Below are 15,307 nucleotides of genomic sequence, written 5' to 3'. Positions count from 1 at the left end.
TTCTGCCACCTTTGCAAATGTTCGGCCGACAATGTCCATGTCATCCGCGAAGCAAATAAATTGACTGGATCTGTTGAAAATCGTACCCCGGCTGTTACACCCGGCTCTCCGCATGACACCTTCTAGCGCAATGTTGAACAACAGGCACGAAAGTCCATCACCTTGTCTTAGTCCCCGGCGCGATTCGAACGAACTGGAGTGTTCGCCCGAAATCTTCACACAGTTTTGCACACCATCCACCGTTGCTTTGATCAGTCTGGTAAGCTTCCCAGCTTCGTCCATAATTTTCCATAGCTCTACGCGGTCTATACTGTCGTATGCCGCCTTGAAATCAACGAACAGATGGTGCGTTGGGACCTGTTAGTTAGGGCATTTTTGAAGGATGTGCCGTACAGTAAAGATCTGGTCCGTTGCCGAGCGGCCGTCAACGAAGCCGGCTTGATAACTTCCCACGAACTCGTTCACTAATGGTGACAGACGACGGAAGATGATCTGGGATATCACTTTGTAGGCGGCATTAAGGATGGTGATCGCTCGAAAGTTCTCACACTCCAGTTTGTCGCCTTTCTTGTAGATGGGGCATATAACCCTTCCTTCCACTCCTCCGGTAGCTGTTCGGTTTCCCAGATTCTGACTATCAGTTTGTGCAGGCAAGTGGCCAGCTTTTCCGGGCCCATCTTGATGAGCTCAGCTCCGATACCATCCTTACCAGCTGCTTTATTGGTCTTTAGCTGTTGAATGGCATCCTTAACTTCCCTCAAGGTGGGGGCTGGTTGGCTTCCATCGTCCGCTGAACTGACGTAGTCATCTCCTCCGCTGCCTTAACTTTCACTGCCTATACTCTCAGCGCCATTCAGATGTTCCTCGTAGTGCTGCTTCCACCTTTCGATCACCACACGTTCGTCCGTCAAGATGCTCCCATCCTTATCCCGGCACATTTCGGCTCGCGGCACGAAGCCTTTGCGGGATGCGTTGAGCTTCTGATAGAACTTGCGTGTATCTTGAGAACGGCACAGCTGTTCCATCTCCTCGCACTCCGCTTCTTCCAGGCGGCGTTTCTTCTCCTGAAAAAGGCGGGTCTGCTGTCTCCGCTTCCGTCTATAACGTTCCACATTCTGCCGGGTACCTTGCTGCAGCGCGACCGCCCGCGCTGCGTCCTTCTCCTCCAGAATCTGTCTGCACTCTTCGTCGAACCAATCGTTCCGTCGACTTCGACCCATATACCCGACGTTGTTCTCCGCTGCGTCGTTAATGGCTGCTTTAACTGTACTCCAGCAGTCCTCAAGAGGGGCCCATCGAGCTCACCCTCTTCCGGCAACGCTGCCTCGAGATGCTGCGCGTATGCAGTGGCGACATCAGGTTGCTTCAGTCGCTCTAGGTCGTACCGCGGCGGTCGTCGATACCGAACATTGTTGATGACGGATAGTTTTGGGCGCAGTTTAACCATCACCAGATAGTGGTCCGAGTCGATGTTAGCGCCACGATATGTCCTGACGTCGATAATGTCGGAGAAGTGCCGTCCATCAATCAGAACGTGGTCGATTTGTGATTCTGTCTGCAGTGGTGATCTCCAGGTGTACCGATACGGGAGGCTGTGTTGGAAGTAGGTGCTACGAATGGCCATATTCTTGGAGGCGGCGAAATCAATTAGTCGTAGGCCGTTTTCGTTCGTCAGCCGGTGAGCGCTGAACTTTCCAATAGTCGGTCTAAACTCCTCCTCTTGGCCAACCTGAGCGTTCAAATCTCCTATGATGATTTTGACGTCGTGGCTTGGGCAGCTGTCGTACTCACGTTCCAGCTGCGCGTAGAATGCGTCCTTATCATCATCAGTGCTTCCGGAGTGTGGGCTATGGACGTTGATTATGCTGAAGTTGAAGAACCGGCCTTTGATCCTCAACCTGCACATTCTTTCATTGATCGGCCACCACCCGATCACGCGCCTTTGCATATCGCCCATCACTATGAAAGCTGTTCCCAGCTCGTGTGTGTTGCCGCAGCTCTGGTAGATGGTATGATTACCTCTAAACGTTCGCACCATTGATCCCTTCCAACAAACCTCCTGCAGCGCTACGATGCCGAATCCACGGTCCTTGAGCACATCGGCGAGTATACGTGTGCTCCCGATGAAGTTGAGAGATTTGCAGTTCCACGAACCGAGTTTCCAATCGCTAGTCCCTTTTCGTCGCAGTGGTCTTCGCCGATGGTTCCGGTCCGTACTCTCTTGTTGATTGTTCGTTGCTAATGGTTTTTCAAAGGCTGGCTTGCAGGGCCTGACTCCAAATCCCCTAAATTTATGGAGGACCATCCCTCTTTATTTCCGGTGGACCATGGTGCACAGTTTCACTTAGAGTCCCTCGCTGGCACTCGGACGATGATCAGCCGCCCTAACATGGAGAACAGACGCTGTTGTGAGCCGATCCTGACATGGAGAACAGACGCTCAATAAGATTTGCACCTCCGGAGAGGAGCAAACCCCCCTTCCTGTCAGCATACGACCATAGTTCCCACCGGGGTCGGTTACCTGATCATCCCTAAGGTTGCTCGTATCCCGGCCAGCACCGCGGGGAGGTAGGGACAGGAGTTGCTGGGTAAGAGGCTAAGGACCGCGAGATGGGGTCTATTTTATTCCTTCAGGTACGCGAAGTACCAATGGTACGCTTTACCCAGCATTTGCCGTGCCGATTTTCCGACATTTTCCTTACGTATTTCCAATGAAATTTCCAAAAGAATTTCTGAAGAAATTCATAAAAGAATTCTTGAAGGAATTTCTGAAGAAATTTTCGAAATATTCTTAGAACTCTTCTTTAAATTTTTAAATGATCTTGAGGAGTTTCCAAAGAAAATTCTCTTCATTTCTCACTTCTTGCTGTGAAAAGTGAGTAGTGCGAAGTGGGTAGGGAGACGTCTCACTACTCATTTTGCTCTTCTCACTTTTTACAGTTACAAATGACGAGTGAGAAGTGAGACGTCTCTCTTCTCATTCCTAATTTCTCACAACTAAGCCAAAGAATCGACTGCGATCATAAAACGAAATACAATTTTTGACGGGAAAGGTCAATTCTAAGAAAATTTCAAAAATTCTTCAAAGAATTCCTTTACGAACTGACCTTTCTCTTCAAAAATTTTTATTCGCTCAATCGATTCTTTATTTTGTTTAAGGTCAATTTTCTCGAAGAACCCATATTTTTTTGACGACTCTAAATATTTTTAAGATTTCAAACAAAACATCGAAAAATTGCTGTTATTTTTTATGATTGGCCTGATTTTAACATTTGTCCGACTTTGAACGAACATCGGGTGAATTTTTCAGGCCGATTCACATGAGCAGTACTTTTTCGGGTTTTGTTTTTGATTCTCAAAATAGTTGGAGGCTTAAAAAAATATGGCTTCTTCGGGAAAGTTGACCTTAAATAAGCCAAAGAATCGAATGATGCAATAAAACGAGATACAATTTTTGACGAGAAAGGACTTTCTTTTATGAATGCCTTACGAAATTCTGTTTAAAATTTACTCGGAAATACGTAAGGAAAATCCTTCAGGTTTGCCTGGAAGAATTTCAAGATGACTAACCGCATTCATTCCTGGGGTTATTTTTACGCAGAAATGTCTGGAAGATTTCCCGAACGCACTTTTGGATAAACTTATGAAATATCACCTGAATGAATACTTCAAGAAATCTCTGGAGAAATTTTCGAAGCAACTTCTAGAATAAATTCCCAAGAATTTTCTTGAGAATATCCGAAGAAGCATGATGATGGATCGAATGCAATACCGATATTTTGTTTTTCTTAGCTTTCATGAAGTTTTTAATACCAGACTAAACCAGAGTTTTTTTTACTACTATCCCGATTTTCGAAAGAATTCCCGGAGAAATTCCTGAAAAAAATCCCGAATGTATATAATAGGAACTAGTATGAGAAGCGTTCTTTAGTTTTTTGCTCTCATAATTCTCTGGGAAATTCCTTGCATAACTCCTTAAGAAATTTATTAAGATTTAAAACAAAATCTTTCAGGTTGGTTTTCGGAAATTACTTCAAGAATTTATTATGAAATTTCTCTCGAAATATATTTGGAAATACCCATTCAAAATTTCTTTAAACAATCAAAAGGGAATTTCTAAAGGAATTCTCGAAGGAATTCCCAAATAAAATTTCCGAAGAATTCCTAAAATAATTTGTAATGAGCTTTCCGAGAGAATGCTCAGAAGAAATTTCAGAAGGAATCTCCGAAGGTCTAAAGAAATTTCTGGAGGAGTGGCTCAAAAAAACTTCCGGAGGAATGACCGAAGGAATAGTAAAAACTCGTCTTAGGGTATCTTCCCTTCCAAAACCTAAACATGCCAGATTTGGATCAATTTGCTAAATTGATTATCAAGTTATGATGAAATTGGCCTTTAATTTGTATGGTAGCCTTATGAACCTTCCCCGGCAGAAATTAGGAATGAAAAGAGAGACGTCTTATTTCTCACTCTTCATTTTTCTCTTCTCACTGTAAAAAGTGAGAAGCGCGAAATGAGTAGTGAAATGTCTCACTACCCTCTTCGCATAACTCACTTTCATAGTGGGAAGTGAGAAATGGTGAATGAGAAGCTAGACGTCTCACTTTTCACTCATAACTTCTCACTTCTTGCTGTGAAAACTGAGTAGTGCGAAGTGGGTAGTGAGACATATCACTAACCACTTCGCGCTCTTCATATTTAACAGTGAGAAGTGAGAGACTTTTCTTACACCTCATTTCTCACTTTTCAAATGACCTGTTCAGCCAAATGTCCTATTCAGCCAAATGACCAATTCGGCCAGAGAAACCTTTCAGACAAATGACCTTTTCGGCCAAATGAACTTTTAGGCCAAATGACCCTTTCGGCCGAATGACATTTTCACCCAAATGACCCTTTCGGCCAAATTACCCTTTCGGCCAAATGACTCTTTCGGAAAAACGACCCTTTCGGCCAAACGACCCTTCCGGCCAAAGGACCCCTCCGGCCAAATGACCATTTCGGTTAAACGACCCTTTCGGCCAAATGATCCTTTAGGTCTAATGGCCCTTTCGGCCAAACGATCCTTTCGGACAAACGACCCTTTCGGCCTAATGGTATGTTCGGCCAAACAACTTTTGGCCGCAAGGGTTTCGGCCAAACGACCCTTCCCCCTCAAGACATTCTTTTGAAAATTCAAAAAAATCAATCCTAAAAAATATTCTTAAATTTATTCGGAAATTCCTTTACCTTTTTAGGAATTCCTCAAAAAATACATTAAAAATTTCTCCGGAAACTCCACAGAAACTTCTACAAGTAATCCGTTGTAAATTCTTCTAGTAAAACTATATGATTTTTTATCGAAATGCCTGCAGGAACTATTCTGGAAATTTGATTGGAAGAATTTTTCAGGGATTTTTTTAAAGATTGAAATAGGAAACATTAACGGAATTTTAAGAAGAGTTCATAAACGAAATAGCAAAGGAATCTCCAGAAGAAATTTATGAAAGAACTCTCAAAGTTATTTCAGAATGAATTTCAGAAGTGATTCCAGAAAAAAATCAAAAGGAATATCCGAAGATCTCAAGGGGGGGGCTTAGTTGGCTTTACGTAGTCGTAGTATTTACAGATCACATGGTAGCGTTTTGGGGTACGCGCCTTACCGTACGGCTGCCTGATGACAACTGACAACTTGTTCTTCTCGGAAGCATTCCTCAAACGTTACCCGGATAAATGGCAACTTAACAATGCAACGATCATTGGATACACGGCATGGACAAACGGACACATTGAACTCTCGTTGAGACGGACTGGCAACGACAACAATAACGAATTATGGATATCTAAAAATAAATTCTGTGTGTATTGTGTACAACAAAATACCACAGTAGAGCGGTAGCGGTTAAGAACACAGGGTGCCTACCAAATAAATATATTAATAAAAAATAATCCGAAGATCTCCAGGAGTTTCTGAATAAATTTCTATAGGAGTGTTTGAAGGGATTTAAACAAAAAAAAAATAAGAAAGAACTTCTGGATGAAATTCTGAAGAAGTATCGTGAGAACTCCAAGAATTTCCTCCTAGAGTTTCCAAAGGAATTTCTCAAGAAATACTGAAAGAGTTTATTTAGGATATTCCTTAAATAATTGCTAAGACAATTTTGATTGAAAAAAAGTTCGTAGCAATTCCAAAACCAATTGCCGCATACATTCCTCAAGTAATTTCCAAAAAAAATTCCGAAGGCATTCTCCTAAGGTATTTCTGAAGAATTTTCTGTAGGAATTCCGACCAAATTTCAAAAGCAATTTTCGATGGAATTCCTAAAATAATTTCCGAAAAAGTCTTGAAAGAAGTCGTTCTGGAATTTCCGAAGGAATTTTCTAAGAAATCTCGGAAGGAATTTCTGAAGAAATTCACAAGATGCAAGTATTCCTTAAGGATTATGGGATGCATTTCCAAAAGAATTTCTGGATCTATCTCCCAAGTATTTCTAGAGGAAAGCGAAATTTCTAGGTGACTAATCTAATTAATCCCTGGGGGAGGTTTTTCCGAACGAACTGTTGAATACAGTTTTTATGTCTTTATTAACGAGACTTGCAGCCATAGGCTAGCTCATCTCGGCTGAATAAAGTTATGGAATATCACCTGAATGATTACTGTAGAAATTTCCGAAAAAACTCCTGATGAAAATTCCCAAGGAATTCTCGAGAATATCCGAAGAAGTATGATGATGGATTGATTGCAATCCCGATGTTTTTGATTTTTTGGCAAGTTTTAATTCCAGATTCAAAACAGGATTTTGTTTTTCCTCTGTCCGAATTTTCAAAGGACTTCCCGGAGAAATTCTTGACAGAATTTTCGAAAGAATTCCTTAAAATTTTCCGAGGGAATTTTAGTAGAAATCTAAAAATTTATATAAAAATTCTAATAGGAATTTGCTTGGAAATTCCATTGGAAATTCTTTCGAGGATTCTTTTAATAATTCATTAGGAAATTCCTTCAACAATTCCTTCAGAAATTCGTTTAGAAATTCTTGTCCCAAATCAATTTAGGTTGTTCTTCGGAAATTCCTCCTGAAATACATTTGAAAGTATTTTCTAAATAATTCCAGAAGGAAGTTCTGAAGAAGTTTCGGAGGGAAATTTCAAGAATTACTTCCTAAAGTTTTCAAAGGGATTTTTTGCAGAAAGTACTGGCAGAATTCTTAAAATATATTCTGAAGTGACTCCTAAAGGAATTTCCTAAGGTAATCCTAAAGCAATTTCCGTATAGGTGTTGTTGGCACTGAAAAAAATCCCCAAAGAAGGATCTTTCGAAATTTTCATATAATTCCCTCTTTGTATTCTGGAAGAAATATTAAGAGGAACGTCCAAAATATTTTTTGGATTTATCTTTTCCGATAGATTTTGAAGTAGAACTACGTCTGTCTTTGCTTTACTTTACGATTGCAAAAAATCGAAAAACGTTACGAAAATATGATAGACTTTAACCGTTTATCGATGGATTTTAAATTTTCTCGGAACATTTGATCAAGGAAGAGTCACGCTTCATACTCGATGTACACTTGAGTCGTTTTCCACGTTGTTTTTTTTTTACACGAATCACTTTTTATGCGATTATTTGTCACTCGAATTTCGCGATTTCCACGGTTTATTCAGACATACACGCACGATTTCTCTCGAAAGCTTGGGTACTGTGCGGCCTAATTCCGCCGATCGAGCTATCCGTTGGTTATGATCGCTTGTATGCTGTCTTATGCGTTCGTTGCCCGACGAGGAAAGAGGCAGAGTCATCATGGCCTGCTATTCACTAGTCAACTGTTATACTGCCGCTAACCGCAAGTCGAGCACATCTGTATATGGAGCCCCATATACAGATGTGCTCGACTTGCGGTTAGCGGCAGTATAGTATTATTGCATATCTGTCATCAATTCACGCTGAAAGTGGGTTGCCCAATTTCTAATATATCTCACCTTCACAGGAACGTTTGACGGCGGCTTCTCGCTTACGTTTATTGATGCCAGTAGTAGTCTTCTTTGCTGCTGCAGTGGATGCGTTCTGTGAAACTTTCTTTGGCTCGTTTTTGCTGATTCCTAGATGTCTGCCGGAGTAAACGTAATTCACATGAAGGATTAATAATTATTATCAATAAACTGCCAAACGTGTTTGTCGCATCTACTTTGACTTAGTCCATAGGATGACCACCAAACGCCGTTGATATGAGCTTGACCGTCCCTAGGAAAAAATTAGCCACCCTAGGATTTGAACAGTTAGTTTGCATTGACATCTATTTTAACATACTAGCATAATAAATTACTGAAAATGTTTGAAGACAAAAATGTTATCTACCATATTTACCATATCATAATGAAATGATTGGAGGACAAATGAGCTTGTTTTGAGGAAACCCGCGTTAGATGTCTTCCGCCATACAAATTTCTGGCGGTTAACTCATGCTGGCTATTTGCACATATTCGATAGCGCCTGGATGTGGAAGTGGCGGGTAGAAAATCAGCCACTGCCAATAATTCATTATGAAAAAGCAATATCTAATTTATTTGGATCAAGATCAAGCATCAAAGTAAGAAAATTATTTTGAGCTTTTAGTGGAATGTCTTCACTTGTCACATGGGATTGTATAAACTCGTCTTATGACAAGTCATCAAAGTAAGTTTGATATGAACAACAACGAAGAGCAAGCAAAATATCGATCAAAACAATGGTGGTACTTCGATAGCAGTCGAAGACATGTGGTAGTAGTTTTCCAGCAGACTTTCACTTACCTAGCAGCACTAGCAGCATAACAATTCCTATCAGCATTCGAGAAGAATGTTCAACGGAACACGCTAAAACGGAAATGTCCCCTCCTGCGGGTTCCCCGGGGGCACCTTGCATGTACCAGAAGTGGCCACTTTCGTCGGAAGCCCTCTCATGGGCCATACATTACCGTTTTAAGAGAATTTATGAAGAATTAGCGATCGAAAGGCATATATGGAGCGATTTCTATGCTCCCCTTATATGACCGACAAGGTCCCCGTGGAAGTCGTTTCCCGGTGGCCATTGTCTCCAGAACCAGCATATCACCACATAGCCACAAAATTGATGAGTTTATCTTTCGAACGGTATATAAACTTTGTAATTCGGTTAAAATTTGACTGTTTTATAAGCATTTACATTTCTGGGTCAATATGACCCTAACATCTTATTCGTAAGTTTTTCTAATATCCGAAGAAGGTTAAGGACACATAAAGAAATTGTTTCAAGAAAACCTTCCAAAAATTTTCCTTAAGAAAATTTCTTATATGAATGTCTTTATGAATTCTTTTGAATTTTTTTTTAGTAAATCCTGTCGAAGTTGAATTATGAACTTTTTCAAATTTCTTAATTAATTGCATCAGAAATTGTTTTAGGATTTCTCAAACAAATTCATCCAGCAATTCCTTATGAAATCTCGCTTTTCAACTTTTCAAAAGGACCTAAGTAACATTTTTTCATGAATTAATTTGAATAGCGCAATCAGCAGAACAACATGAAAGCTATTGATTGCAGTACTCAAATTAATTCATGAAAAAAATGTTACTTAGGTCCTGAAAAGTTAAACGAGAAATCCTTTCCAAAACTCTAGGAAGCAATGCTTAGAATTCTTCCGAAATTCCTTTTATGTATTCAGAATGAAATCTTCAGAAATGAATTTAATTAAAAATTCTTAAAGACTTCCGGATATTGCTGTAGAAATTCTTTCGGAAATCAGAAAATCATTCAGATATTCTTTTAGGAATAATTCAGAAAATACTTCCAGAGTTCCGTCAGAAATTTCATCTGGAAATTCCATTGACATTTTCGTTAGAAACCCTTCCGATAATTCCATTAGGATTTTCTATTTCATTCTTTAATAAATTTTCGGAAAAAATCTTATAACAAAATTTCTGCAATAACTCTGGCAGCAATTTCAGATGGAATTTTGAATAGTATAGTAACGTATAGTTGAGTAAGTGCGGTCGCGAAACGTTTTGGATCGTGTTCGATACACGCCAACCAAAAATCGTGTTGAATCGTTTTCGCGAAGAAACAGATTGGAACAATCGAAGAAAAAGTGTCGGATCGTGTCAATCACGTTATCCGAAAAAGTGGTTCTGTGCCAATGAGTGACGGCGATACACCGAAAGTGAGTCGAAGCAAAAATCCGAAGAGCTTGATCGATAACTTGTCGGAAGTGCAAGCGAATTCCGACCTACGAGAACGTATTCGTATTTTGCAGAAGATGACTGGATATGCTGTACAGCGAGCAGTAAATACCACGAAACAAAGAAGCAAACCAGAACATAAGATGATGCAAGCGAGGAACTTTGTGCAGACAAAGGAACTGTGTCACTGCTGTAATGGTGACCATCTCATCTACAAATGCGGTCAATTCAATTAGCTGAGCATTAGTAATCGATACGCCAAGGTGAAGCAAGCCGGTCTATGCTTCAATTGCTTGCGTCGTGGCCATCGTACTGTCGACTGCAATTCGGATAAGTCGTGTAAGAGTTGCAAGCGTAAGCATCATAGTCTTCTTCATGAAGAAAAGCCAAGCACCACTAAGAAGCCCGATAGTGATCAAGTTGTGGCACCTGAAGAACACCAAGAAGTCGCTGTGCAAGCTGGATCTGTGAATTATGCAACGTCGCTGATGGTAAAGCAACAGGTTCTCCTCTCCACTGCAGAAGTGATTGTATCTGGATCTGGAAACAAGACGGTCCCGTGTCGTGCGCTTTTGGACAGCTAGCCAGGCAATTGAACCTGGTAATGGACAATATCAACCTACCGATCAGCGGACTCAATAACGTTGAAACCCGAGTTTAGTATAAACTACGCACGAAGATCAGTTCTCGCGTTAATTCATTTAACGCCATTCTAGATTTCCTGGTGGTTCCCAAAATAACTACAAATCTTCCGATGATGAAAGTGGACATCCGTTCATGGTGCATTCCTCCTAACGCAGCACTTGCGGATCCGTCGTTCCACGAACCTCAGGAGATCCAGATGATCATCGGTGCAGAACTGTTTTTGCCCTCGTGAAAAATGGACGCGTGAAGCTTGGAGATGGAAATCCTATGTTGGTGGAGACCGATCTGGGTTGGATCGTCAGCGGTCCGGTGAAAACGCATTCGCCTCGACATCCAAGAGCTAATTGTCAGCTGAATATTTGCGAAGAGCAGATTATTCATACACTCGTGAAGTTCTGGGAATTAGAATCCGTTCAAGAAGCATCGCCACTGACAGCGAAAGAACAGGCCATCGAGAGCACTTTGAGCAAACGCATTTTCGTGACGACACCGGTCGATACACTGTCAGGTTACCATTCAACAAAAACAAGGGTCAACTTGGCGACTCCTTAGAAACAGCTCGAAGTCGATTTAATCGGCTACTACGATCATTCACCAACGAAACGAAACACGCTCGTTATACCGAATTCATGACTGAATATCAGACGCTGGGACACATGGTGGAAGTTTTCGACGAACCAGACCATTGCTATTTTCTACCCCACCATGCTGTATACAAAGAATCAAGTACTACTACAAAAATACGTGTAGTATTTGATGCATCAGCGAAAACATCTACTGGTGTTTCCTTAAACGACGTTTTGGGAGTAGGTCCAACGGTACAAAAGGACCTGATCACTATCCTACTGCGATTCTGCTGCTATCCAGTTGTGCTAACAGCGGATATTCCAAAGATGTACCGCCAGGTGCAAATTCACGAAGACGATCGGAAGTACCAACGAATCCTTTGGCTGAATTCCAAGAACGAAATTGGAGTGTTTGAATTAGCAACTATAACGTACGGTTGTGCTAGCGCTCCCTATCTGGCGACACGTGCTCTGATGCAGTTGGTAAAAAATGAAGCATTGCAATTACCAGCTGGAGCAAGGGTCATCGAAGAAAACAGCTACATTGACGATTTTTTCACCGGGGGAAATACAAACGACGAAATTATCAGAAATTTATAAACAGCTAGCGGAAATTCTTCGACGTGGTGGATTTGGCGTCCACAAATTCTGCTCCAACAGTGAAATCGTTCGGAACAACATTCCGATTGAACTGCAAGAAACGCAAGCCAATTTTGAAGATGCTGATATTAACAACGCGATCAAGACGCTGGGTCTCATCTGGAATCAACACGATGATTACTTCCGATTCAATGTGGCTCCTCTCGACGGGCAGGTGCCTACAAAAACGAGTGTTCTTTCGGCAATTGGTCGTCTTTTCGACCCATGCGGCTACCTTGGTTCAGTAATAAAGACGGCGAAGATGTTGATGCAGAATTTATGGCGACTGAAATTAGAATGGGATGATGTATTACCGGAGACACAAATGAAAATGTGGATTGATTTTCGTGAACAGCTTTCACTAGTGAACCAAATAAAGAAAAAACGATGCGTTGTCCCGGGTAACGAAAACGAAGTTGAACTTCACGGATTTGCAGATGCATCACTACGCGCTTATGGAGCAGTATTATACACGAGGTGCATCTCCTCTGACGGAAAGATTGACGTGAATCTGGTATGCAGCAAATCTAGAGCTGCCCCACTGAAGCCGATGACGATTCCACGCTTGGAGTTATGTGGAGCTTTGCTTCTTGCTCGACTGGTGAAAAAAGACTGCAGCTATGGAACTTCATCTCGATTCGCAAGTGGTATTGTGTTGGCTAGAAAATTCACCGCTTGCTATGAATCAATTTGTTTCAAACCGTGTGGCTGAAATACTCGAGCTGGCGCAAGCTTGCCGTTGGCAATATGTTCGTTCCGAAAACAACCCTGCCGACTTGACCAGCTACCAGCGGAAATTTTGACGATGGATAAATGGTGGAATTCATCCTCCCTACTATGGAAAAGGAATACTGATGATGATGAAGAGCGGGTCAAGCTGGATGACAACGAGATTCCTGAGCTCAAGCCAAAGGTCATTATGGCTACTGTGCAGAAACCATCGATTGACCTGACTAGATTAAGCAGCTTTCCGCGGTTACAGCGAGCGTGGGCGTATGTGGTAAGATTCATCAAAAACACCCGCACTAAGCAACGAGATACTTCGGTGCTCACGGCGCGAGAATTGGATGGTGCTATCCATGCCATAATAAAATTAGTGCAAAAACAAGCATTCGACGATTTGTATCATGCCCTGGAGAACAACGTGAATAAGCGCAACAAATATAGTGGATTAGCTCCATTCATCGATACAGAAGGTGTAATTAGAGTTGGTGGACGGCTAAAATACTCATCGATTCCATATGACGGAAAGCATCAGATCCTGCTACCTGAGAAGCACCATGTGACTGCTATTCTTCTACGACAACTTCATGAGGATAATTTCCACGTTGGGCAGCGAGGACTACTGTCAATTGTTCGTGAACGATATTGGCCTGTGAACGCGATGATGCTTATCAAGGGAATCATATCCAAATGCCATGTGTGTTATCGCCACAATCCTCAACCGGTGAGTCAATACATGGGAGATTTGCCGAATTATCGAATCACTCCAGCTCCAGTATTTTCGAACACGGGAGTCGACTATGCAGGTCCAATTTACCTCAAGGAAGCAGGAAGAAAAACCGTAGTGTATAAGGCGTACATATGTGTTTTTATTTGTATGGCCACCAAGGCAATCCATCTGGAAGTGGTGTCAAATCTAACAGCTGGAAATTTTATCGCTGCTCTACAGCGGTTCATTAGCCGACGAGGAATTGTTTCCAATATGTTCTCCGATAATGGCACTACGTTCGTTGGCGCAAATCATGAGTTGGCAGACCTACGTCGACTCTTCGAAGACCAGGCACACCAGAGGAAGTTGCATGATTTCTGTGCCTCGAAGGGAATCCAATGGCACTTCATCCCACCACGCAGCCCCCACTTTGGCGGTATCTGGGAGGCTGGAGCGAAGCACCATTTGAAGCGAGTTGTTGGTGAAACCAAATTGACTTTCGAGGAGATGTCAACATTCTTGACGCAATGTGAAGCAATTCTGAACAGTCGACCACTTATTCCGGTTTCCAACGATCCAAACGACATCGAAGTGCTGACACCGTCACACTTTCTCATCCAGAGATCGGCTTTGAGCATTCCAGAGCCATCGTACAATGAACTGAAGGTTGGTCGACTCAGTCGTTGGCAACATGTGCAGCTGATGAAGGAACATTTTTGGAAGCGCTGGTCGACTGAATATTTGCACCATCTTCAATCTCGACCCAAGTGGCATACTACAACGAACATCGAAATAGGTAGCTTGGTAGTATTGAAGGACGAGAACACACCGCCTTTCCAATGGTGTATGGGACGTATCGTGGCAACTCATCCAGGAACGGATGGAATAGTTCGGGTAGTTACTATCAAGACGGTCGCATCAGAGTTTCGACAATCTGTTACGAAGATTTGTTTGCTTCCGTCTGTTGATCCTGAGGACTCAACGGGGGGAGTATAATGCGGGCCCTCCTTAGCCGTGCGGTAAGACGCGCGGCTACAAAGCAAGACCATGCTGAGGGTGGCTGGGTTCGATTCCCGGTGCCGGTCTAGGCTATTTTCGGATTGGAAATTGTCTCGACTTCCCTGGGCATAAAAGTACCATCGTGCTAGCCTCATGATATACGAATGCAAAAATGGTAACCTGGCTTAGAAACCTCGCAGTTAATAACTGTGGAAGTGCTTAATGAACACTAAGCTGCGAGGCGGCTCTATCCCAGTTTGGGGATGTAATGCCAATAAGAAGAAGAAGAAGATTATGCGTCACGACAATAAATCGACGAGCCCCTCGGCGCGATGACTTTGACGTGAGCTACTTGGCGCACATCCGTTTTGGCGCGAGCGTTCCTGCTGAAGAAGATGAAGAAGAAACGTGAAAAGTTTTTCCTCCGCCATTTTAGTTTAGTTTTGAATAAAGCATTTGAATCGAACACACGCGGATTTTATTTGAAACACCAAACCCAACTGAGCTAATTCTCGAACAGAATGAATTCCCGAACAAAGTTCCAAACCAAAACCTGAAAGATTGTTACAAGGGAATTTCCAATAGAATTTTCGGAGAAACACATATCAGAGTTTCCAAAGAAATTCCAAGATTTATCCAAAAAATTTAATCGGAAATAAAATCAGTTTTTTATTCGGAGCTTTTTTAACGATTTTATTTTAATTTCAGGGAAAATATCCGATTTGGTGGGTCACGTGCCCCAGCTTAGCTCCGCCAGTGGTGAATAGTAATGATATCCGTGGAGAATCCTGAGGATATTTAAATTTAAATTCCTAATTTTATTATTCTGTAAACAATTCTACATTATGGACTCTTACAAACAAAGAA

General features: G+C 42.0%; 1 protein-coding gene across 1 annotated transcript; it reads left to right on the top strand.

Moving 5' to 3' along the window:
- The first annotated feature begins 11,433 nt into the window (after positions 1-11,433).
- On the top strand, positions 11,434-14,437 carry LOC134207370 (uncharacterized). The gene is made up of 3 exons (XM_062683096.1): positions 11,434-11,853; positions 11,975-12,253; positions 12,794-14,437. The coding sequence occupies exons 1-3, from the start codon at positions 11,434-11,436 to the stop codon at positions 14,435-14,437; spliced, it is 2,343 nt and encodes a 780-aa protein (XP_062539080.1).
- Positions 14,438-15,307: the final 870 nt, after the last annotated feature.

Source organism: Armigeres subalbatus, chromosome 1 (assembly GCF_024139115.2).
Source record: "Armigeres subalbatus isolate Guangzhou_Male chromosome 1, GZ_Asu_2, whole genome shotgun sequence".
Classification (NCBI taxonomy): Eukaryota; Metazoa; Arthropoda; class Insecta; order Diptera; family Culicidae; genus Armigeres; species Armigeres subalbatus.
Note: the sequence above shows the minus strand (reverse complement) of the source record. Positions and strands in the feature narration are given on the sequence as shown.